The 26,134-nt window shown below is 42.5% G+C and overlaps 1 protein-coding gene across 4 annotated transcripts; it reads left to right on the top strand.

Moving 5' to 3' along the window:
- The first annotated feature begins 226 nt into the window (after window positions 1-226).
- Window positions 227-22,095, top strand: cngb1a (cyclic nucleotide gated channel subunit beta 1a). 4 transcript variants are annotated; one of them, XM_048263143.1, is made up of 39 exons: window positions 227-299; window positions 453-677; window positions 1,844-1,934; window positions 2,104-2,143; window positions 2,241-2,289; window positions 2,752-2,848; window positions 3,369-3,388; window positions 3,584-3,598; window positions 4,620-4,731; window positions 5,243-5,278; window positions 6,586-6,610; window positions 6,776-6,863; window positions 6,963-7,051; window positions 7,166-7,220; window positions 7,396-7,459; window positions 7,578-7,602; window positions 10,209-10,449; window positions 10,725-10,862; window positions 11,279-11,320; window positions 11,614-11,658; window positions 13,306-13,453; window positions 13,576-13,603; window positions 14,877-15,003; window positions 15,909-15,956; window positions 16,188-16,342; window positions 16,545-16,763; window positions 17,312-17,520; window positions 17,706-17,756; window positions 17,855-17,941; window positions 18,123-18,187; window positions 18,316-18,438; window positions 18,590-18,731; window positions 18,861-19,020; window positions 19,147-19,244; window positions 19,343-19,426; window positions 19,548-19,666; window positions 19,907-20,053; window positions 20,537-20,714; window positions 20,875-22,095. In XM_048263143.1, the coding sequence occupies exons 3-39, from the start codon at window positions 1,845-1,847 to the stop codon at window positions 21,136-21,138; spliced, it is 3,723 nt and encodes a 1,240-aa protein (XP_048119100.1). In that variant the 5' UTR covers window positions 227-299; window positions 453-677; window position 1,844; the 3' UTR covers window positions 21,139-22,095. The 4 variants fall into 4 exon arrangements, with proteins under 4 accessions (XP_048119100.1, XP_048119101.1, XP_048119103.1 ...); XM_048263144.1 differs by lacking the exons at window positions 227-299; window positions 5,243-5,278; XM_048263146.1 differs by lacking the exons at window positions 227-299; window positions 11,614-11,658 and having other exon boundaries at window positions 13,309-13,453.
- The last annotated feature ends 4,039 nt before the right edge of the window (window positions 22,096-26,134 follow it).

Here is a 26,134-nt window from a genome sequence, read left to right as displayed (position 1 = left end):
AAAGCCGAACAGAGATCCACTCAGGACAGACATTTAGGAACAGAACTGTTCAAAAAGTAGGCATTATTACCACTTCATTATGATGCATGCCACATGCCACAAGCATGAAAGGGAGTCACCAGGTGCTATAATACAACATGAAAGGCCCAGAAAAGTGGGCAGAAATGTTTAGAATGTTACAAATGGAATAGTTTATTGTATGTGTTGACACACTGCTATCTTCTATTCCATGAATATGATTGTTTCAGACTTTTCCTACATGTCTGCCAACATGGGATGTAGGACAGTGAATAATATGAGTTAGTATTCATACTGTAACACAGATGTGTGAGTACTCTAGGAAACCTGATTTTATGAGCGGCGCTTCTAAACATGTAAATGCAGAATGACGCCAGTGATCTTCAGTCACGTGGGTTACTGGCTGTTTGCTGTCTTGTGTTCCGGTTCTTTAGGTTCCTCAGTGGCAGCGTTGGGCTCTGTGCTCTGGTTTCTCCTGAAGCTAATCTGTGCTGGCCCCGGTCTTGGCCTTCAGTGTATAAACACTGTCCCTCAACTCCTAATCCTGTTAGCCTCTTGGGTGTCTTCTCTTCTAATCCAGCTTGTCTCCTTCTCCCTCTCCTCTACCTCCAGTCCTGCAGAACTGCCTCTGGGATGTTACCCTGCAACTGAGCAATCAGGTAAGTCATCAGTCTTTATCAAATTCTGCACTAGAAGGAAAACAGCTAATTCATATATTTATGTCAGTTCTGCTTCCCTTGCTCAACTTCTAAGATTTTAGATGTTTCTCATTGCACAATGGTGGCCCCCAGTTGTGTTAAAGGTGCCCTACCTGGAGGATTTGCCATAGAGGGATCTCTTTGGCTAGTGATGTTTAAGTTGTGCAGCTAAATTATCTATATCTGTATCAGTATTTCTCAACCTTTGAGGCTGTGTAGTGCTCTCTCAGCTAGTATTTTGTGCCGTCATTGCCTGGTTGTGACTGTGACCTTCTGAAGCACAGTTAAGATCTAGGCCGCCAATCCTTCTTGTCTGGATGGGTCTATGGATTTTGTGGATAAGTGTGAGGCTAAAGTGTTGGTGCAAGCAAAATAATGAAGTGCTTTGTTAAAATTATGGCATAAATGCTGAGCCAACATTGGTAAGGAACAGGTTGTTTGCCTGTGTGTGGCACAATGACTCATGTTTCCCTGTGAGAGGTGTGTTTGGGGGCCTTCAGGTACCTGTTTATAGAGGACAATACAATGATTACCTCCAAAAGATTTTTTGAGTGTGCCTGGAAATGATTCTCGTTGGAGACTATTTCCAAATATGCTTTTTGTTTTGCCAGCTGGAAGAGGTGTTTTATTCCTGCCACTCTGCTGGTCGGGAGAGATTAGGGTCACCAACATTAATTCTCTGATTAGAGCTGACAGTTCCCTAGTCATGCTGCCCAGCAACTACTGACATACAAAGCCAACAGAGGTTCTACTGAGAACAAATTCAAATGCAATCACAACCACTCAGTTGTGTCCAAATATTTGATTGAAATTTACAAAACACATTTTTTCCCCACAAAATAGTCTATTCGTTTACATCTTCTAGATCAGTATAGACAACATGTAATTAACTGGCATGATGAAAAAAGATTGTTTTGCTTTGTTTTATAAACATGCATTCTATGAAGCTTGTTTTTTTTATTGTTTTGCACACATTTCCAAACATATATCGGCCTACTGTACCTTTAGCAGCTATGTTTTTCAAAGCTATTGATACATTTTGATTAATTTGTGTAGGCCCTCTACTGTATGAATTGAACATCTTAATTTGGTGTGTTGAGAGTGTGTGTTTGTTCTGTGGTGTGTAGGATGTTCACCTGGGTGGCAAAAGTGGTTCCCCAGCCTCCTGATCCGCCAGTAAAACTTGGGGAGGAAGAGAAGCCCAATCCACCACCTCCAGTACGTATGACAGCTGTGTGTGTGTGTGTGTGTGTGTGTGTGTGTGTGTGTGTGTGTGTGTGTTTGTGTGTGTGTGTGTGTGTGTGTGTGTGTGTGTGTGTGTGTGTGTGTGTGTGTGTTTATTAGCTCCCAATTAAATCAAGTGACTTAATGCAATCCTTTTATACAGGAGAAGAAAGTGGTATTTAAAGAGGAGCCTCCAAAAGCAGGTAATGGTTGTTACAGTAGGGATTTATTAGTGTACCATATAATATGATATTCACATTCACACATTCATGTGCTCATATTTTTTTATTATATCTGCAGCTCCTAAACCAGTCAAGGCCAAAGAGGAAGAAGTATCAGAAGAATCTAGGTATGTGAATTGAAATGGACAGATCTAAAAATCCTTTAACACAACAGCTGCTGACGTGGACACTTCTGTTTTTAAAGTAGACACCTGTGTCGTTGGATGTGTTTTATGTTTGTTTTGTTGTTGTTTGTCTGGTGGTTGTCTCTCTCTCTCTCGTTCTGGGCCACTGCCAAGTCCTAATGACCTGCTATAGGATTGGGACACAGATGCATGGACAGGCTGCTGAAATGATCGCAGGGAATCCCAGCAAACCTTGCATAGGCTTGCTGCCTGAGGCAGGTTTCATCTGCCTATCTTCAACTGACTCTCTCTCTCTCTTTTCTCCCTCTCTCTCTTTTCTCCTATTCCCATCTCTGTCTCCCTCTCCATCTCCTCTCACCCACTACGCTTTCTCTCTTTCTCTTTCTCTCTCTCTCTCTCTCTCTCCCTCTCTCCTCATATCCTCTCCTTTCCCTGCCTCTGCAGTGCCCAGAGTGGAGTGTTGACCTGGCTCTCCAGTGGCTTTTCCAGTGCACTGCCCCAGCCCCCGGGCAGCCCGAGGCTGACCAGGGCAAACACGGTGGTAAAGATAGCGTACATCCACTTCCACCCCAGACACCCACCCCATCATCCTTTCATCACCATCCAAGATCCAAGCCCAGCTTCCTAATATGTGCTAAATGCCCTAATGTCTTTGGAGAAAGCTCTTTGAAGCAAGGCACCCGTGTAGAATAGCCAGCTGAAACTCACAGCCGCACAGTGCTGGTCTGGTGCATTTTAAATGCACTGATATATTAAGTATTGTTTCATTTGATTATGAAATGAAAATCCATTATAAAATGGATAACATTACCCTGACTATATGTCAAATCTCGCACACACTTATTCAGACAATCATCCGCATCAGCACAGCACTACAATGTCAACACATCAGTCAGAACAGCAGCACAGTAGCCTAGCCTACTCTTATGGATTTATTGCTGCAAAAGGAGCCAAACCCCAAGAGTTTGACTCTCCTTCTACACACATAATGAGGTGTAGGCCCTAGCAATAAATGAATCCTAAATTTTACATTAATATTTTACTATTTTCCTTTTCTTCAGGATGATGCATCGGGTGCCAGGTAGGGTTTTCTTATATTTTTTTATTTATATGTTTTTTTATATTTATATGTGTTTTTTCACTTTATCAATGCTGTTCCAGAGTGTTCACAGACAAGAGTTTTCTGAGTATCTGTGTGCATTAGAGTTTGTAATGTGAATGTATCTGAAACTGACTTTGGCATATTCTCACCCTACTGTACTCTTACTGACCTCAGTAAGGCAGACGAAGGGTGAGTAGACCCAGTCTCATTCCAGTTCTGCTCTTGCCAATGTAGCTAAAGCCAAATTTGCTAAAGACCCATTAGTCCATGTGGCATCTCATCATGATATATAACGCTGGCAGCTTAGCATGTAAATTAATGTAACGCTTATTTTATGCAAGCACAATGTTATGCAAATTCTAAACAGAGTTTGCATACTAAGTAGCATCATGTTGTGCATATCCATACACCAAGTACTGCTGTAGCAAATCACATTAACTCAACTCAGTATACAAAAACATTCATCAGCAATGTCAGGAGTCCATTAATTCTACCAACACAAATATGAAGGTCATGGCTGTTCTTATTGTACCTGTGTTCAGCTGGTTTGGAAAAAAAACCTCAAGCGTTTCCCTGAAAATATCATAACTTGCCATTTAATTTGTACTAACCCTTCCAAAAAGGCAGCTGGATCACCTTAAATGGTAGTATCCTCAAGCCATACTTTATTTCGACCTGTTGTTTACTTTCACATGTCATTCATTCAGCTCATACATTTAAATGGCTTCTAGAAAGGCTTACAATAGACCACATCATAAGTCTACTTTCAAATGCTTCTCTTCACTAAAAATGAACAATCCACCTACATGGTATTTCTTTTTGAAAAACTTTCTTTGACAAAGACTGAGCTCAAATTGCCTGATAAGCCAACCTCCAACTGTAGATAATACTATGTCAGAATGTATTCTAAAAAATATTCATAATTAAGTAGTCGTTCTTTAGTTGAAGGAAGATGGTTGAAAAAAATATGTTAAAGCTTTGCCTAAGATATTAGGCTCATCATCAATTCCACTTCAGTAAGACTAGTTCAACAGACGTGTTAAGACTCAACACACCCAAATTCCACTTTTAGCTCAGTGCCGCTTAGCTGCAGCAGGCTTGTGTCTGTGCGTTGCCTTCTGCTGCCCCCTAGTGCCTGCTTGGTGTTAAAATGTTTCCTACTGCCCAGCCATAGGCAGCTTTATAGAATTCTGTTTGTTTGTTTCCTTAGCCAAGGCAGTGGAGTCATTGGCTGGATCGTGCAGGGAATAGGAAAAGTGGTTCCCCAACCAGATGAGAAGTATAAAGAAGAAACAACAGCTGAACCTGAAGAAACCACAGAGGTAGTCAAGAGAACTCTTACTCACTGCTTGGCCTCTGTCCCATGGGCATGAGCTCAGTGTGTGTGTGTGTGTGTGTGTGTGTGTGTGTGTTCAAAGTCTGCTTTGTGTGTGTGTGTGTGTGTGTGTGTGTGTGTGTGTGTGTGTGTGTGTGTGTGTTTTCAGGTTGTTCTTACAGGAGAACCTTTAAATATTACCCTGTGTTAGACTGCAAATAACTTTTAAGGGTTCAGTCCTGCAATGAAATGTTCTTTGAAAGCACCTTATTGTGAAGTGTCCTGAAGTGTCATAGTTGTTAGCCTGAGGTAGTTGTTTATTAGTTTTATTGTTGTTAGCTGTACGATATATTTTCTGCCAGCTAAGGGTTCTTCAAGGTAGAAAATGCCGACTGAAGAACATCTTAGTTTGATATGTCATCTAGACAATGATTAAGCTGCCCGTACCCCACCTGTGTACAGTCCCACCTCAAGATACTGAAGCAATTCACTTGCTCTGGGTTTAACATCTCATTTAGGTTACAGCAGCTGTGGAAATTCAGGTGAAGCCCAGTGTAAGTAAAGTGGGAGCAGTTCAGTTCTTGCAAATCAGCAAAAACATATTTCCAGCCACAATGCTCTCCTTCTGCCCCCCAGTCCTGAGCATCCACTTCTCTACAGAGAGGGGTCTGAAAACACCCACTTGCCATGGAACTCACCATAATCAGATCACTTGGTGATCCATGGGCTTGACCTATTTTGAGGCTGATTAAGTATGATGGTCTCAGACAGACCACGACCCCAGTGGATCTCAGTGGATATGCTGTTCCCTCGCACCAGAGGGCCCTGATCTCCCAATCACCCCCCCCCCCCCCACAGCTGTGTCCTAGTCTACAACAGGGTTTGCTCTAAACAGTTAGCCTCTAAGCTCATTCTCTGATCTCTCCTCAGGAGTTTTCTGAGCCAGAGTATTTCCATTCCAACCCTGTCACAAGCTGGCGTCCTTGTTATACATGTGACAGGATGTCAACAGTAAAAAAGAAAAAAGGGACTAAAATGTTCTGGCCAAGTTTTGTATTTCAGAAGCAGGACAGGGAGACAGTGCTCTTCCCTCAGACATAAGAGCATCATTCACAACAGAGAGTAGCCCCAGCTGTGGTCGCTTGGAATGGAACACTGCCTTTCCATTCAGATCATCCTCCGGGTTGAGACTTGAAGCTTCATCTGTTGAAGAATAGCTGGTCTATTTTCATTTTAACACTACATTATGTGATTGTTTGCATTTAAACAGCATAGTCTACTGATTTTGAAATCACAACACTGTTACTGCAACTCTACAGTGTTAGTGTTGCTGTAGTTACTCAATAAGAGTCAGAAGATGTGTACTGATTCTAACATTGGAATTGTCTGTTTAGACTATGTTCAGCAAAGCCTGTGAGTTCTTAATTGTCCTAAATTTACTTGGCCACCGGCTAGAATCTTTTAACTGGGGTTTTAATGCAAAAATCACAAAATGTGCCATTTAAAATGATGATTCAACAGCTAACTAGGAACAGAGTGGCTTGTTGTTGTACTATGGTTTTACCCAACTGCTTTTGCAATCTCATTCATTTGCAAACCAAATGTCATGATTTTTATAGATCACAATATTGTTAAGCACATAAGCATTCGTGAATAGAAAAAAAACAAAAAACTTCTCAATCACAAGTCAGAGTCTTGAAAAAAAAATCTCCAAATATGGATTGTATGGATGAAGAGAAAGTCTGCAGATATTAAAGTACAGCTCAGTGCCATATGAATAATGATAATGGCACACATAATGCAATCCTATGATGATTGAGAGTCTTTTTACTATTCTCACTGAATCTTGCTCTCTCTTCAGGTGCAGGAAATGAAAGATGTTCCTGGTGAGTGATCTGTATGCTTCATGCAATGGATAAGGCTTTATGACACTGCACATTTGTCTAAGATGAGCTCCACAAATTGCATTCAGAGGATAGGGGATTGACATTATGACATAAGTAATAAAAACCTGTCATGACTGTGGTGGTTTTATGTTCCCTGATTTGTAGATGCTGAGCCTCTCCCCCACATCCCCGTTGTGGAGCTCGTGTCAGAAGACGAAGGATGTGAGGAGGAAAGCAAAGTGGGCCCTCCAAGGTGAGCTCTCCATCTCTCTCCCTCCCTGCCTGCCTCTCTCCTCGTCTCTGTCCTGTCCTCCCCATGGTCTCGTCTCACAACTCCATCTGTCTCTTACAGTGTCATTGAGTGGCTGAAGCATGGCTTCGAGAAGGTGGTGCCACAGCCAGTCGATAGCCACTCCGAGGTCTCTGTGAAGAAGCCAACAGGTAGAGGATTACAATAATTTTCATCGACAGCATTCAACAATAAAGTATTTTCCAGCTATACTTCATTTACCAGTTTATTATTATGAATTTGTGCTTATTTGCTTTCTCTTACAGTGGCATCCCCTCCTCCTGAGACCTCCAAGACTGAGGAGGAGTCTATGAGCTCACAGTAAGAGAAACATTAAGTGTCATTACTTGTGTAAAGCACATGAATATTTATCCTCATATCTCAGTATCCTTTGCAACTCAACATCAGAGTGATCCAATATGAACATCAGAGTGAGACACAACTTTAAAGGCCCTGTGCACTTTGGTGTATTAGTAACATGTCTCTTCTCTCTCAGTGTGGTCGGCTGGTTCGTGTCAGGTTTTGGCCGCATGATACCTCAGCCTGTGCTGAAAACTGCGGTAAGTGAAGCCTCTATAGGCTGTATGGTGCTGTCCAAAGGCCCATATATTCTTTTACTGTAAGTGCCTTTTACCAAATGAAGGCCCCAACTAATTTCACATTTGATTTACTTCGTAGGAGAACGGTGACGCAGTACACCATGGTGAGTAGACCTTATAATTCCCTCCCATAGGCATTCTTAGACATAGCTATTCTTACGTGTTGAAGCCATAGGTTTTGCAACAAGGGGAGAAACTGCGGTGAAATTACCCTGAGAGTAGATCTTATATCTTATATCCTCACATGCTCATGTTGCTGTGGCATCTGAACAGGTGCAGGTGGCATGTGGTGTAGAGATCACAGCCATAAGGCAAGAAGTGTCCATGTTGAACTAGCACAGGAAATTGGCTTTTGTAAGATTGACCTGGTGTTTCTCAGGCCAGGGGGAGAGGTGTAGCTGTGAACTGCTAAAGACTGAGGACAGCACTAAAGCACCGTTTCCCAACCCTGCTCCAAGTCTGGCACGCCTCCCTGCAAACTGACATCCACCTAATTCACCCAATTGAATGGATTACCAGTCATCAAATGAGTCCAATCAGGCCAATAAACGAACGGCAGGGACACAAAACTTGCAATGCCATGCAATGCCACGAGGGCTGCAGCGACAGCACGTTTGGGAAACGCTGGATGGAGATGAGGTGCTTAGCTGTGGGACAGACTCTAACGCGGCCATTCTTCTCCTTCTGTTTCAGGGAGAGCCCCCTAAACAAAAGGAGAAGAGGACTGGGAGAGTCACTCACATGCACCTACAGACACACAGACACAGTGGCAGACAGACAGAATGGCTAACTGACTGACAGACAGATGGACAGATGGGCAGATAGATGCGCCAATTTGCAGACAGGCAGCTTCATATCAGAGCAGCTATGCTTCAAGCACTGTGATTCTTGTGGACATGGGTACAGTGTGGAGTAATGATAGAAATGGTCATTTGTTTAGAAGGTTATTTCAATGCTGCTGGAAACAGGAAACATAATTTGTTTTCATTGTATTGTAGGGATGCTTTCACTGCTTGCCTCTGAGATTATGCTTTCTGATATTTGCACTTAGAAAGTTGAATTATTTATAAGCTAAATTTAGTTTATTCTGAAACACTGTTTCCGCTAGAGACACTGTTTCAAGGATATACTATCACTCAAAGCCATCAATGGCATGCTTTCACCATGAAAGCAGGAAAACACTTGAACTGCTTTCACCTCGCGCCTGTAACTCCTTGTAACTGCATAATTTAGAGATTATATTTGGTCATATCAGATTTCACAAAATTAAAGTCATCACTGGTGATGATAGCTTGTTGTATGTGTTGATTATATGATGAAATATTAGCAGTTCAGGTTCAGCTAATGATTTATTTTTAATTATACAATGTATATAATGACAGAACATTAGATGGTGATTAATGTTGTCATTTTATTAATGGGAAAATGTATCATTGAAAATGTGAAAAATCAGTGAACATACAAAGTTTTGTCATTTATCAGATATTGAGCAGAATGTTTTACTTTAATAATTGAAAAGATCATTAACACTTATGTTGCTATGTGATTCAGGCTTCAGTTGTATTTGTTTAATAAACCTTATGTGTTAACACATGTCTGTGTCACTATAAAGAACTACATTATGAAACAATACACATCATCAAATGCCCTTAAAACTATCAGATGTAATGAGTGGACCACTCAATATGCATCTCCCTGGTGGCTCGTATAAAGCTGGATGACAATACTGGAGACAATACTTATTGACAGTCCTTTTATTATTTAATGATTCCAAAAAGTTCTGGGGTAATAATTTACAGCATTGTATATAATTTATATGATAATTATTTATCAGAATAATAATCTCCCACCCAGATTTTTCATTATTAACAATATCAGAGATGGGAAGTAACAAAGTACAAATACTTAAGTGCAGTACTTAATTAGCAGTTTCAGGTTGTGTACTTTATTTTTCTAACAACTTTTTACTTTACTCCCCTACATTTTCACAGAAATACTGTCTGAAAAATCTGTACCTTCTACTCTGAACATTTTCAAAACTGGCTCGTTACTTTTGTGTTAATGCATTTGAGGCGAGTTATCAATTATTTTTTATTTGAGGTCACTGTGTGCTTTTTCAACATCAAATGGCTGGGACAACAATAGTGATGCGAAAAGGGGATTGACTTTGCAACTGCAGGGGTGCTAAGGGCAGCACCAAAGCAACGGTTACATGATAATGGAAAACTTTTTGAATTCAGTGCATGTGCAGACGACAAAACATTATATTCTATGTTTGCTTTTTCTCCTTAAACATTAATGGGAAAATATTCCTAGAAGGCCTTTTCTGCCAGCGAGCTTACCTCAAACAGAATGTTTGTTTCTGTGCAAGTTCATCCTTGGCCTGGTAGTAGGCAACAAGCTTGCTCCATTTTTTAATGAAATGCCATGAGGACAGTGAAATAGTTGTTAAGGAGTTACAGTTGTTGAAGGAATGTCAGGCTACAGTGCACTTCTTCATTAAAAACAACTGGTAAAATAGTTCTTCAAAAAGATTACGATACTTTTTACTTTTATACTTTAAGTACATTTCAGAGCCTGTACTTTATTACTTTTTTCTTGAGTAAAGACGTTGAATCACTACTTATACCTTTAGTAGAGTCTTTTTCTACAGAGGTATCTTCTCCATTGGTCCCCTGACAGCCCTGACCTGTCCCTGCTCCCTGTCCAGTGTGTCTGCTGCAGGACCCAGAGGACATGGTCCTGGAGGAGGTGGAGTCGGACTGGGATTGTGACCAGAAGGAGCACGCCTCTGCCCCATGCTGCTCAGCGATGGACGGAGACGCGCCGCAGGCGGACCAGGCCATGTCCCTGCTGCAGGCCCTGCCCCAGCTCATACCGCAGGTGCTGGCCATGCAGGAGCAAGAGGACGCTAAGACCCAGGCGGTGGCAATGGCCAGTCTGGAGGAGAGGTGATAGAGATGTTCACTCGTCAGTTTTCTCACTTCCTGGTCTTTTTGAGGCAGTGCAAGTTTAACTCCAGTACGCAATAAGTTTAACCTGCACATGTTCTAACTCTGACTTAAGTATAATTTTTCCACATCCATACAGTACAGTCTTGGGAGGATTTCCACTACATAGACTCAGAATTTTGATCTCCTCTGTAGTTGTCATGCTTCGATGCTGACGTGTTGCATGCTCTGCTCTAGACCCCTTGTACTGAACGTCTATTGACATGTGACCGCAGACTGCAGCAGCAGAGGCTGGAGGCGGCCCGGATTGCAGAGGATTTAGCCCGGCAGGCGGCAGAGATGGCCGTCCGGCAGCTGGAGGAGGACACAGGCACCCCCATAGCACAGTTAGCAGAGCCCGACGACGGAGAGCAGTAAGTCAGATATCAGCACAAACCGTACTGGGGTCAAAGGGCATAATCAAGGCACTGACACGCCCTATTATGTGTGAAGACAGGAGAGAGGGAGCATGTCTCTTTTGGGATGTACAGTACTTCACCCTGTAGTGTCCTTTGTAGTCATAGTTAGTGTGTGTTGATTCTGAGATCTGGGACTGTGACTAATGGTTAATATTCAGACACACATGCATACTTGCATGTGCACATACATGACCCCCCTCCCTCCCCCCCCCCCATCCCAGCACACACACACACACACACACACACACACACACACACACACACACACACACACACACACACACACACACATGCACATACACTGCAGGGCCCTACCTGAAGCTTGTGAAATGTGGATCCGTTTTCACCTGCTAACTGTTTGTTTCACAAAGACTGCCTGATATCCAGGAGGAAGAGAATGAGGAAGACCCAGAGTAAGTGCCCTCTGTCTCTTTTTTATCATCTCTCTATCGCACACGCTCTGTCGCTCTTATCATCTCTCTATCGCACACGCGTTGTCTCTCATCTGTCTTCCCTCGCAGATTCTACCTGTGTGTGTGTGTGTGTGTGTGTGTGTGTGTGTGTGTGTGTGTGTGTGTGTGTGTGTGCCAGCTACTCTGTGTCTCACCTTCTCTCTGTCTGTGCTTTGCTGCACTGGCTTTTTCTGTCTGTCCCATGTCTATGTGAGCTCTAAGGCTCTGTTTGTCCTCTCTGGCACACTGTACAGGCTGCAGGGGCTGCGTGAGGACAGTGAGGAGGAGAATAAGACTGAGTAAGAGTTGACCTCTGCAGGGTGCTTTGCCTGCATAGGAGCATCCATACAATACCCTTCATCCCGGTCAAGGATGAATACTAACTCCGAGTTATTTGTGGAGTACCTCTGATCTGCTTGGCTGCTAAAGAGTGCTTGTACAACTAGTGCTGGACATGGTCAGCAGGTGTCCAAGCAACTTCTTACATGCAGAATCAATAGTGTCTTTTGGTATAAACAACTTTGGTAGTTGCCTAGGGCACCAATGCTTGAATGCAATATCTTATGGAATGCAATATCTTTTAAATCATGTCCCCAGAGTGTAGCACTGTAGCTGCCTGACTTCTCTAGCTGTTGGCTACAGCAACTCAAGCTAGGTAGCATCACTTTTTTTTTCTCGTACCAACAGTACTCAGTGACCTCAAGAAATAGAGATCTGTGTGAAAAATTGCCCAAGTTCTCCTTTAAGTAAGGACCCCCAATATGTACACTTTCCCCCAATATTTTCTGTATTCCTAGTCTGGCAATCACCAGACCAAGCTCAATCTTTTCAGAAATCAAATTGCCAGCAGATTGGCCTGGGTTTACCCAGTTCACTGCTTTAGTTCAGGTACATTTGCTAATAAAATCAATCATGCTTCATTCCTTCATACTCTACAAACTCTAAGCTGTTGTTATATAAACCACCCAATCCTAAACCGACCATACTTACAACAACAACAACAAATATTCACAGCTTGCTTTTGCCATCATCCAACACCCAACTGTGTGAGGGGCAGTCGTGGCCTACTGGTTAGGGCTTCGGGCTTGTAACCAGAGGGTTGCTGGTTCGATCCCCGACCAATAGGAACGGCTGAAGTGTCCTTGAGCAAGGCACCTAACCCCTCACTGCTCCCCGAGTACCACTCTAGCAGGCAGCTCACTGCGTCTGGATTAGTGTGTGCTTCACCTCACTGTGTGTTCACTGTGTGTTGAGTATGTTTCACTAATTCACGGATTGGGATAAATGCAGAGACCAAATTTCCCTCACGGGATCAAAAGAGTATACAGTATATATACTTATACTGTTTCAAAGCATGCCAACTTCCAATAAGATAAATAGAATATGCTTTCCTTTACATCTAACCTTTTAATGTTTCAAGTACCAAGTTTATCACCATGTGAATGCTATTGCCATTACTTTTTTGTATCCACCTTTCAGAGCTGAAATGAAGAGGTAGGTAGCACAGTGGGAAGGTCATGCTGTTTCCATGTAATATATCTGACTAATTTAAACCTAGAGGCTAGCTCTTGCCTGAATCCTTGCAAATGAAGGAATAGTGGGTTAACATATCTATTCTTCGGACAACCACATTAGATTCATTTTTTTTATCTCAGCTTTGTTCAGGCTTTTTGTACTAACAAAGCACAAACAAACATTTCAGTACACAAACAATGTGACTACAGACCTCTGAATGATTCATGGTCATCTCTCGTACATTTTTCCATTAATTTTCAGGACACACATCTACCACTACCACTAAATAATATGTTCATTATGATACATTTTTGATTGGTGGAATCCACACAAAAATCATTATGGGTGAAGTCCTCCACTTTCTCCGGACAGAATAGCATGGCTTTGGCCTTGGCATGGACACATAATCTTCTGCCTGCTATTTGTTTTAGCAGCATAGTTGAAGTTGAAGAAGAACCGCCTGAGCCAGAGCCTGAGCCTGAGAGAGTTCCATCCCCTGAGCCTGTCGCTGAAGAGGCTCCAGTGACCGCACAGCCTCAGCCGGCCAGCAAAGAGCCCACGCCACCCGCTAATGAACAGGTATGTCCAGCCCACGGGCTGCCTTTGGAGAGGATGGAGAAATAATACTCAGCTAAACACACATCTGCCATTTGTACACAATTCAGATGATCAGTCATGGTCATATGCTTATTCATCTACAGGAGGACACCACAGAGGGAGGTTGTGGAGGTCAGTGTGTTTGCTTGAATTCATGCAACACTGTACTGTTCATCATCAAATCAAATACAGTTTCTTTTTAAATAAGTCTTGGCATAATCTTAAAGGTGTGCTGTGTTCTGCTGTGCCTGCTACTGCTAGCCATGTAAAAATCTGGTTGAGTAGTGCTAACTAACTAACTAACTCAATAACTAAATGTAGAGGTTGACTCTGACTCAATGCACATATGCAGTAAGGTGCTTTGTTTCCTGCAGTTCCTGATAGCTGCTCAGCGGTAAAGGGTTGGGTCCTGAGCATCCCATACACTACTCAGTTCCTTGACCGCTTCAATGTGCTACTGAAGGAGAATGACATCAGCCTGCCTAAGCTGCCCACGCTGTCCCCTGAGATTCATGAGCTAGCCGACGAAATCTCCCAGCTGCCCAAGCAAGCCCACCAGTGCTACCTTAACGTCCTCCATCGCCTCAACACCCTTTACCCCCTGACTGCCTAAGCGGACGTGCCAAGACCTGCAGTTAGAGCCTGTAGACAGATGAGTAGGCCTATCCCCCACCACCCTCACACAAAAAAAATGAAAACAAACATCTTTAATCCCCACTGCTTGCCAATCACTAGATGCCTCTCAGAGACTTCCCTAAGCCCTCCCTGATCCAGCCTGCATCTTGCTGAGGCCCTGCTCAACTTGCCATTATTCAGGTGAACTTATCGGTGTTTGGAAGGTCTGGTGCTGTGCTGTGCTGTGCTGTGCTGTGCTGTGCTGTGATGTGATGTCATACTGTTCTATGGTGTTCCTTGTGTTGTGCTGTTTTTTTTAATCTTAGCACAAGTAAAACAATATTGTAAGAAAGTACTCCAGCTTTCATTGCGCAATAGGTACTCAAAAGGTGAAGTATCACACTCATATCTGCCACAATAACAAGGAATAATGTATTGAATCAAGCAATACACTGTACACTTTAATTTGAACAAGCCATTGGCAAATAGCCATTTGCCCCATGCAGATAATGCTAAAGTAACTCTGCTGTCTATTCACAGCACTAGGTTTGACCCACATTCCAGTAGTCATGCATGTGCTTTTTGACCAGTTTCACATGAAGTAAGGCTGCTAAGTGACCTACTTCTTTAGACTCTCTCAATGAAATAAGCTACCGATGAAAGGTTTTTTTTATTAGCTGAATTTGAGGTACACTGGAAACGTCCAGTACTAATTAGGTGATATACAGCAGAACAAGTGTAGTCCAGTACTCTTTTCTAACACAGCGGGGGGGTTTCTTGTGTCTCTTAGAGGTCATCCATGCTCAGCCAATTGTGTTTGTGGAGCTTGTGGAGGAAGCGGACGTAACAGCTCCATCAAACATACCACAGATCATCGTCCCTGATGACCCGGAGGCCATGGGCATCAGTGTGCCTGGGTAAGTGTATGACGCCCCCTGACATCAAGATGGAGATTTTTCATGAACACAGCTGCAGAGTAATTAAGACCCCAGTGTTCTTCTTAATGTAGAGATCAGTTCGCTTACATTTCTCACATACAAAATAGGGCTGTCAAAATTACTGATTAATTTTGATTCATTAATTTGAGAAAAAATAACTGATTAAAAAAAATACTGCAGATTAATCGATTCCGTATGACCTTTGACCCCGAGCCGTTCTAGTTAGTGACCATTAGCCTGTAAAATTAAGGAAAGAGAAGAAAATGTGCTGCCTAGATCATTGATTGGAACATTTACTTTTAAAAAACGGCCTGATGGTGTTGATGAAAATAAAGTGTTGATGAAAATAAAGTCCTCTGCAATTTCTGCAGCAAGGAATATGCATATCACCGGAGTTCTTCAACTCTAAAGTCACACATCAATGCAAAGAAATAGTGCTGACATTGAGGGGAGTGTTCATTTATTTTCATTGTGTCCCCTAGGTTATATCTGTGGCCTGAAATGCCTTGTGAAAAAAAAAAATTTCCCGAAGCACTTTTGAATTTATTTCCTCAGCATATTAGGTCATATCATATATTATTATGGCCATTATATGAACAGTGAAAATAATAATAAAAGAGTTTTTGACTTTTTACTTTCACAGCAAAAATGATATATGCAATTAATTTAGATTAATTAATCACAGAGTATGTAATTAATTAGATTAAAAATTTTAATCAATTGACAGCCCTAATACAACATATATAAAATCCTATATGTATAATGAATGCAGCACAAGGCACTATAAAACTAACACTGGAAGTCTGTTTTCAACCACCATCTCTAGCAACTGAACTCTCCATGTAACAAAACATTTCAACTTTAAACTTCTTTCCCCTGCTCAGAAAAGCGCTCCAGGAGGATAAACAGGGCCTCCTCAACGTGGATGAAGAGTGAGTATAACATGCATATGTGCCACTGCTCCACCAGCCACACCCAATGTGGTGTAGGGAAACTTCAGACTGTTGCCAAGTAATTACACTAACCGAAGCGAGACCTGGCCAAGGCCGTGAAACCATACAAGGAGGGAGGGGTGGATGACGCTGAATGTCAGTAGGAGTTTCTGGACTGTGCTTCGTTGCTGCAACTCACTCTGGTGTGGTGTACTTTCATGCTCCCAACAGAATGAAGCAGCGGTCACACTCCTCAGCGAGCCACACCAACATTGCGGTGAGCGACCGGCTGCAGGAGCTGGTCCAGCTGTTCAAGGAGCGCACAGAGCGGGTCCGAGACAGACTCATTGACCCTGACGAGTCTGATGAGGAGAGTCCGTCCGCCTGTGAGTCGCCCAGTCCAGACTCGACTATAGAGTTCATACGTGTGGCTTTTTAGAGAACAGCATTGTAACATAAATGCTATAATTACAACATTTACTGAATCATTGACTTAATGATGGGTGGAGTTGAGTTGTTTCAAGTTTGGGCAAAGCCAGTGGAACCGGGTCAAACTTGCTCCTCGACTGTCCCATCTGCCCTCTGCAGCTCCTGAAAAGAAGCCTGCATCAGGGGCACCTCCTCCCCCGCCCCCCGAGGAGACAAAAGACGCCCCTGCTGATGAGGCACCGGAGGAGGAGGAAGATAAATTCTTTGAATTCATGGGCCATCAAATCAAAATACCAAAATTCACTCTTCCCCCACTTCCTGGTTGGCTTAGAACCATCATTGACTACCGCTTCCCTGCTAGCATTGACCCTTTCACCAGTAAGTGGAGAACAAACCCTGGGGGAAATAATAATTTATAATATCAGTTTGTATTTAAAGGTGCTCTAAGCGATGCCACGCGTTTTGTAGGCTAAAACATTTTATGCCACTTACTGCAAACATCACCTAACCAACCGCTAGCTGTCTATGTCCTGAACACACTGTAAAAAAACGTGATCTCTGTGGACAGCCCAGGCTTCAAAAACGGCAACAAAAACAACCTGGGCAAACCTAGCCCATAAAAACATAACAAACTGTTCCAGCAAATCAAAGATGAGATGCGCATTTAGGAGAGTTTCAATTGCACAGGAGCAGCATGGGAGGGAGGGAGAGGAAGTAGCGAGCTAGCTCTCTGTTTTGTTTGAAAGTCAACAGAAGTGACGTTACCCAGCATCGCTTAGAGCACCTTTAAGTTTGTAAAACATTCTGTGTTGGATATTCAGGGGAAGTGTTATTTGGGTACATGAAACATGCAGGAATGAAGCCTTGTTTTCACTTGTCTGTATGTGAGACCAACCAGGGCCTTATCTTTCTCTACTTCCCCCCAGACTTGATCTACGTGTTGTGGCTGTTCTTTGTGACATGCGCCTGGAACTGGAACGTTTGGCTCATCCCCGTCCGCTGGGCTTTCCCATATCAGACCCCTGACAACATCCACTGGTGGCTCCTCGCTGACTACACCTGCGACTGCATCTACCTCATGGACATTCTAATCTTCCAGCCCAGACTCCAGTTTGTCCGTGCTGGAGACATTGTGGTGTGTGGGAGACTCATTACATGAATATTTCATACATATTCATACATTCATTTCATACATATTTCAATACAATTTCATATTGTACACACACGTTTGTAATGCAGAAAAAACTGAACAGGCAGGCCAATGTTGAAATGTTTGAATATGGATCATTAACGATTAACATTAAACTTTGTTCATTTCAGTGTGATAAAAAGGACATGAGAGAAAACTACTTAAAAACGTTCAGGTTCAAGGTGAGGTGAAAACAGGGGGGTATTGCAGGACATCATGGTGTGATCACTGCTGCATCAGCATAAACATCACTCACTGGTATTGTTTCTGGGTCTTTCAGATGGACGTTCTTAGTCTGTTCCCTTTCGACCTGCTCTACTTCAAAACAGGTGTCAACTCCCTGCTGCGCTTTCCTCGCCTGCTTAAGGTAAGACAGTATGGCTGCTGTGACACCACATGCTGCGATGCTCTGAATAAATTAATGATCCATCCAGTCACGAAACATGTATTCATTCGTGCATTCATGTGGATCATTGGCTGATAATGGTGACATTATTTGGTACAGATGGCTTGGTAACCTTACTCTCTCCTCTTTCTTTCAATAACAGTACATGGCATTCTTCGAGTTTAATGACCGCTTGGAGGCAGTCATGAGAAAAGCCTACATCTACAGGTAATACCACATACCACCAACAGGTGGAGATGCATGAATGATGTGAGAGGCCTTCTATTGGATCAGCATCAGTATGTCTTTCCATGCATTCACACACTCGTGTCCCATTCTCTTTCTTGTTTTCACAGAGTAATCAGAACCACTGCCTACCTGTTGTACTCCTTGCATATCAATGCGTGTCTGTTTTACTACTTCTGCGACTACCATGGCCTGGGATCCACTAAGTGGGTTTACAATGGCAAAGGGAACAAGTGAGTGACCCTACTGTTATAATCTCAATCCTCAGTTAAATACAGTATAAATGTATCACGCTAATTTCAATAAATAATGTTTTAAATCATGATATAAACTGTGTCCACCAACCCTGTGGCCTATAACTTTCTGTAATTGCTATTTGCACAGGTACATACGCTGTTACTACTTTGCTGTGAAGACCCTGATCACCATCGGTGGTTTGCCAGATCCCACCTCAGTTTATGAAATTACCTTTCAAGGGGTCAATTACTTTGTGGGTGTGTTCGCCTTTTCTATCATGATTGGTCAGGTTGGTTGATCATTTGTTTCACCTCTTTCATATACAGTAACTGATGACATGTAATATAATCCCCTTCCTTATAACTGGTTGTGTCATTTGGGTCAGCAAGTGGACTTGATTGCTAATTGTCCGTTCTAGATGAGAGATGTCATTGGAGCAGCTACAGCAGGAGAGACGTACTACAGAGCTTGCATGGACAGCACCATCAAGTACATGACAACCTATCGCATTCCTCATGAAGTTCAGAACCGGGTCAAAACCTGGTACGACTACACCTGGAAGTCTACAGGCATGCTGGGTAAGTATCAGCCTCCACAGGTGTCAGCATAATGGCTGTACTTCTATGATAAATATAGCTGTGATGAAGACATTAGGGATCCAAAACAACACTCTTATTTCTTGTTTTGTCTATTTCTATCTCTAGATGAGCTGGAACTGCTTTCGCAGCTGCCACTTAAGATGCGGCTTGACATTGCCGTGGATGTGAACTTCGCTATTGTCAGCAAAGTGGCCCTCTTTCAGGTGAAGCACTGCATCTCTCAAGAATGATTATTTTTTAAAAAAAATACTTTAAATAGAATTTAACTGACTTCTCATTTCTGCATCTACTGCTTCCTTAGGGTTGTGACAGACAGTTAATCTTTGACATGCTTACAAGGCTGAAGTCTGTAGTTTATCTCCCAGGAGATTTTGTCTGTAAAAAGGTAAATATGCTTCTTATTTTTCCCTTCCCCACTACCATTTTCACATTCCCATTATTTCCACAAGTTTGTTGAGTGCTGCTGACAGGATGGTGAGCTGTCCCCAACTCCTCTTGTTCTACAGGGTGAGATTGGTCGTGAAATGTACATCATAAAAGCAGGGGAGGTACAAGTGGTTGGTGGTCCTGATAACTCTATTGTGTTTGTGACGATCAGAGGAGGAGCTGTGTTTGGAGAAATCAGGTGAGACCTGTGACACACATACTGTTACCCATTCTCACACATCTTTGTGGGGAGTTGCATCTGTTGGGTGACTTTGAGTCTAGAAGTGGAGGAAACCGCAATCTCTTGTATGTTACTTTTAAAAGGATTTATTGCACCATGTCCTTGACTAAACACATTCCGGCATCAAGCCGTCTTCAGTGTGACTTTGAGTCTACCTGTGATGTCATGTACGGTGTCTGTGTCTGTCCTTGTGTTTAGCCTTTTAGCAGGGGGTGGAGGTAACAGACGCACAGCGAATGTCAAGGCTCATGGCTTTGCTAACCTAATGATCCTAGATAAGAAGGACCTGGCTGACATCCTGAAGAACTATCCTGAGTCCCAGAAGCTGCTTCGCAAGAAGGCCAAGTGAGGGAGATGGCCGTCCGACCCCCTGACCCCCGACCGAGAGCTCCCAGCGCACCCACTGGGACAGCCTAACAAAACACACACGTGTTTACAGACCCCGGCGTGGGACTAAAACACACACACACACACACACACACACACACACACACACACACACACACACACCCTATGGTTTCCATCACACCTCCAGATCTCTGAATTATGTGGTCAGTCACATGGTATAGCAAGTGGCCACTCCCTTTCCTACCCTCTCTTTCAAACCTCACTTCCTGTGTTCCAGAGAGTGGGGGCATTAGGTGTACTGTATGTCTCATGATTCTGTTGTTCTTTTACTCGTGAATCCAATTCAGATATAGCTACAGAACCTGTGTTTGTGTGTGGGAGTAAATGAACTGATGGTGACTGTGCTTTCTGCTTATTTTATAGTTGAAATGAACGATTAAATATTACTTCACATTTTCTTCCCTTATCGTCACTCCGCAGGAAAATGCTGACAAAGGATAAGAAACCTGAAGATGAAGGTGGAGGCAAAAAAGCTGAAGAGGTAATAACAGCACGCCCGGAAACCCCTAAGCTCTTCAAGGCCACCCTGGTTGTGACGGAGAAGGCTGGCATCACAGGCACCTTCGCCAAGCTGAAAGAAACGTATAGTGGGCTGGAGGTACTTATTTAGCACACACACACATCTCTGAATAACTTGTGACAGACAAGAGAAAATGTCCGCTGGATATTCCAGAATCCAAACACACACTTATCAATCATCTTCATTTCTCTCTCTCTCTCTCTCTCTCTCTTTCCCTCCATCTTACCCCTTGCCTCAGCCACACACTTCAAGCTCCATATCTCCCATGCCCCCTCCAACGCCCACACGCCAACGCTCTCCTATCCCAAAGACCATGGAGCAGGAGGAGGACGACACGGTAGCCGAGACGGCCGACAGCAGCATGGTCATACGCATGACCCCGCGCCAGCAGGGCGAGGAGATCCTGTCCGTGGAGCAGGGCAAAGCAGACGAAGGGGCTGCAGCGAAAGAGAAGGGGAAGGAAGGAAGTAAAGCAAAGGAAGTGAAGAAGAAGAAGAAGTAGAAACCCATCATATCTGATCTCAAACACAGGATATGACATCATCTGAATCTCAAGGACATATCCTTGAGAATAGCCCCAGCGCATCTGCCCAGGACATGTTGTCACCATGGTGGACTCTGGGGAGGATTCATTATTGTATGAACATTACAAAGCCCGTGTGTGTGTGTGTGTGTGTGTGTATTACGGAATGTCTATTAGTCTTTAATGCCCTGTGGCCATAAACTGAGTGCCCAGGATCAATAACCTGCCCAAGCTCTAACTCCAGGTCTACTGCTCTGCTTTTTCTTTGGCTGCCACAGCCCTAGGGACATGTGTCAGCTTCACTATGGCCTTCGCTGTACCCTTTACTGACAAACAATAAGGCCTAATGCACACACCACTCAAAAAGCAAACACTCTTCTTACGGCACAAAACTGATCTGCACTCACATACGCACACTCACACACTATATGTGCACACATGACATAGTTATGCATAACAGTGAGGTATCAATAACTTTACAACTCCTCACAGAGGGTTTGTATGGATTTGTGATTGTATGTATCTCTGTCAGTCACCAGTTGTAATCAGTGTTTAAGAAGCTCATAGAAACGATACAGCATTATGCTACAATATTTGTTATTGTGTTCCTGAGTTCTAGAGATGTCCTTGTGGTTACTGAGTAGGGCACAATGCCATTAGGACAGCAGCAGATATGGAACAGGATGTTAGTTCAGTCAAATGTTTTCCACTATGCGAGTGAAAATCAATGGCCTGTGATCTGTCCCTGTACATTCTCTCCAGCCAATCACATGATCGCCGATCATTCACAGTGATTTTGTCTCTCACTGAGTATTCAGGTCAGTTCACTGTAAAGCATGGGTTACTGAAAGGACATCTTTTATGCCTCGAATGGAAATAAATAAAAAGTACATTGCTACAAAAGATTAAAAATAAAATAAATTATTATTGATATTGCATCTGACAAGCATTCATTTTCTATATTCAATTAAAATCCTATATATGACTTTTTCTGTTAAACAACTAAGTATCTGTGTTGGAGAGGGAGAATGAATAGCACGGTTTCTCGGAGAATGACCCACAGGAAGAGGACAGGATGACTTGAGGTCCACATTGTTTGTAATTCCCTCTAACAAACGAAAGGGAGGAAGTGAGACTAAATGCAGTGCTTCAGAAGAGCAGACTGCGCACACCCGGTGGGCCCTAGCCCAGCCAACGTTCAGTCTGTGCTTATTTAGTGGATATTTATGTGCTGAACATATTGAAAACGACAATTAGGGATGACTTTCAAACTGAAATCATACACAGACAATGTTTGCTTGTATTTGAATTACATCAACTAGACAATACATTTTAAAATGTGTTGTTCTGTATAATTTTAATCATTTGAAACACAACTGTTTCAAACAATATATGATTATAGCTTACACGAGTCTACATAGACGTGCACATTACCATGTATACATTCAATAGGCCTATAGCCAATAAGCTTTTGTTGAATTAGCAGCAAGAAAACCATAATGTCATTATGCACTGGGATCCATATTGGCGAAAATGTCCCCAATGAGGGCCAATAATCAAATGAGATGGAAAAAATGGGGATCTAGTCTCTTGACCTTGTAGGCTGCCTACCAGTTCATGCTAATGTAGACTAAAGTAAACAACTATAATGCATTTTCGAGAAACTGCTAAATGTGGTGGAAGATGTGTCTTCAGCAGTTGTAAGAGGGCATAGGGCTGGTTAATAATTGTAAACACTGGTGCCAGTCAATGAAATCAGATATCTGTTAGTGTGAAGTTGTAGGTTACAGTGATTGTAGAATAGCTAAACAGTCCCTAAAATTCCTAAAAGTTCCTAAAATCTCACCTAGTTGTTGTGGAGCATTTGTGACCATGTCCTTCATAGCTTTCTAAAAAATATTATTATATAATTTCATAAAGTTAACAGGCTACATAGAATTAAGTGCAATGTTTCTTTGTTTTTTTTCTGTCAGGATGCATTTGAGTGTAGGCCTACACATCTTTTAGTAAAAAAAAAATAAAAACACACAAAACCACAAAAAACTCAAATGGAATGTGTGTCTGTTGACTTCATTTTACACGTATGGCATGCGAAGACCACTGTTGCTGTTTTTGATCCCCTGACCGACTAAACGAGAACATTGAATAATGAACTAACGCACATTTGTCCTGTCAATGAGCTTATCCATACGATTGATAACTGGAGCTTGTGTGGACTACTTAACAAGGTTGTACCCATGTAATGAAAATGAGCTAAGCTGATGGTATGAGTGCCTGCTTAAACTTTGTTGGACTGATCCCACCTCGCGCCTCTTTTTTCACTTGATGGGAGACCAGTACTGTAGGCCTACAGTGCGTCACTATTTCTGACTCTAGTCAGCTGTGCGCGCAGCGGGGTACACTCATTCCTCCTTCTCTCTCCCCGGCTTGTCTTTCACATATTTTATTGTCATGGTTGAAAAACAATCATGCTCCAAAGCCTGGCAAGATATTGTCGCGTTTAAGTGGACGTGACAGTAGGATTTCAATAACCTTTTTTTTTTTAAGAACTGTTCATTTTATTGTCAGGAGTGTACGTCAACGAAGTGGAAAAAGCCAGGACTCACGAGAAGTTTAGCGTGCTGGCCCTCGTGTAAGTGCTTACTTTGATTTTAGCCTACAACTGTTCGTCGTAGCTCGCATGAACAAATGTCTTTTTTGTACGATATATTTAATCTCACAGACAAAAGTTTACGTTTCATGTAATTTCTTAAATTAAGTAATTCAGGCATCCAAGACACTTACTACTTAAAGGGCATGGCGTCGTTTTGCTTTAATTTCCAAAGCACAGAAATCTGTAATCTATCCATCGAATAATGGACAGCAGCATCCAGACTAGAAGACTATCACCTTTAATGTGAAAAGCCTTGCTCAGTCTTTGCTGGCGTGGGTGCTTTACTGAAGTCTTCTCGGGAAAGGAAATGGGAAATTAAGACTCCAGACTGAGATTCCATACTGTGAGTTATTCTGCTTCACTCTACTTACTGAGCTACTTTAAATGGAAATTGAACTTAATATATAAAGTTCGTCATGGGCCATTTATTTGTTGTATGCAAGATATTCAAAAACAAATAACATTAAGCCATTATTTGAAAAAGTCGGCGATTCGGGTGTGCCCCAAAAAGAGCGGTCTGTCAGGCGGATGTTCTAAAAATACTCGGGCTAAGACGACTCATTTCGGAATAATGTCATAGTGGAACAAGGCGAGATGCTCTTGCTACAATTATATCTGAAACAGCGCATCACATTTGTTGTCCAAGAGACGAGCCAACAAGAAATCGGCGTTAGGCTACCACATGATAACGCGTCGGCTGCTTTTATTTGCGCTCTGGTGAGGTTGTAGAAAGCTCGACATGGTTCATGCTGACTTTTGACAGAACCACTGTTGTTTTTTATGCTTACCAGTTGTTTTCTATGGAATGGGCCCCGTGTATGGAGTCTAAAGGCAGAACTAACAAAACAGAATACAACCAGTGGGGCCCACAACTTTCCTTATGCATAGCCACGATAAATACATCAGCATGACATCAAACAAACACCACAGTGGTTGTTCGAGTCGTTCCGTTTAGGCTAGTCTTACCAAGCGCTGACAGGCTATGGAACTTCAGAGATACGTGAGTGGCATAATATCAAATTGCTATCCAATAATTAATTACTGAGACTTACATTTGCTACAATTATAGGTGTGAATGCTCATCTTTTCTGTCATTGAGACTAGCTTATAGAATTGTGTGGCTGTAACCAAATCCCTGCACTTTCCTCCTACCTATGCTTTTTTACCTAGGTCAGAGCTCTGCATGCTGATCGATCTCGTTGCCAAAATCGATCCGGATGTTTACTCTTCGAAAGGGCAGTATGTTCCCAACACTCCCTCTTTGAAATAGACGCGTTCTTTACCACGTGTTCATGAAACATGTTATGTAAAGCTGATTGAAAACAGACCGTGACGAGTGAACAGACATAGACACAAACAGCAGAGGGCGTGTTATCCCTTTCAGCTTTTTGATTATGTGTAAGTAGCCTACACAATGCTAGACTCAGTAACCTCTCCAATGTCAGATTGTATAAACGCAGCTGTTCGACAATGGCTTGGATCATTACTCATAGTTTTCACTGCCCAAGAAAAAAAGGAAATACGTTTGGCCTTGGAATGGTGTTGGCTCAGTAAAGATGTTTAGTTTTGGCACCCTATTGGATTAAAATAAGTCTACAAGGCCTACTGTTTTTATTTTGTTATCTGTCTAGATCAGCTAAATTTGCATTAATGAGAGACCTCAGGCAGTAGAGATTTTAGCTGGAACATGTGTATACCAGATGTTGCACCTCATGTCTCTAGCCCCATGGCTGTTTTTTGTGTTAGGGGCAGGGTTATGTGTAGTAATTCCCAACCCACCCAAAAATGTGTTGTTTGTTTCCTTAGTGGTCCAGGAAAAACAATGTAACAGCACATGCGTTCCACAGTGCATTTCATCCACATATTGTAGTCTATTCTGCATTTCATCCACATATTGTAGTCTATTCTGCATTTCATCCACATATTGTAGTCTATTCTGCATTTCATCCACATATTGTAGTCTATTCTGCATTTCATCCACATATTGTAGTCTATTCTGCATTTCATCATTCGATGCTGTATTGCATATTGCCACTTCTTTCTCTCCTACTTATTCTCTCTCCTCAGGCAGTTTCTGTTTTCTTTCTTTCACAACATGACATACTGCTGTCTGTCATCAACCCCATGTTTTACTGTTACCATTATTTCCTGCTCTTCGCAGAGCACTATAATTTATGCCTGAAATAGCCTACAGAGGGAGTTATGGGATGGGTGTGTATAGTTAGTGTACTGTGGGCAGTGGACAGTCAGATGACATTATCTGCTCCAGTCTCTCTCTCTCTCTCTCTCTCTTCTCTCTTTCTTTCTCTCTTTCTCTCTCTC

The sequence above is a fragment of the Alosa alosa genome, chromosome 14 (assembly GCF_017589495.1).
Source record: "Alosa alosa isolate M-15738 ecotype Scorff River chromosome 14, AALO_Geno_1.1, whole genome shotgun sequence".
NCBI lineage: Eukaryota > Metazoa > Chordata > Actinopteri > Clupeiformes > Clupeidae > Alosa > Alosa alosa.
Note: the sequence above shows the minus strand (reverse complement) of the source record. Positions and strands in the feature narration are given on the sequence as shown.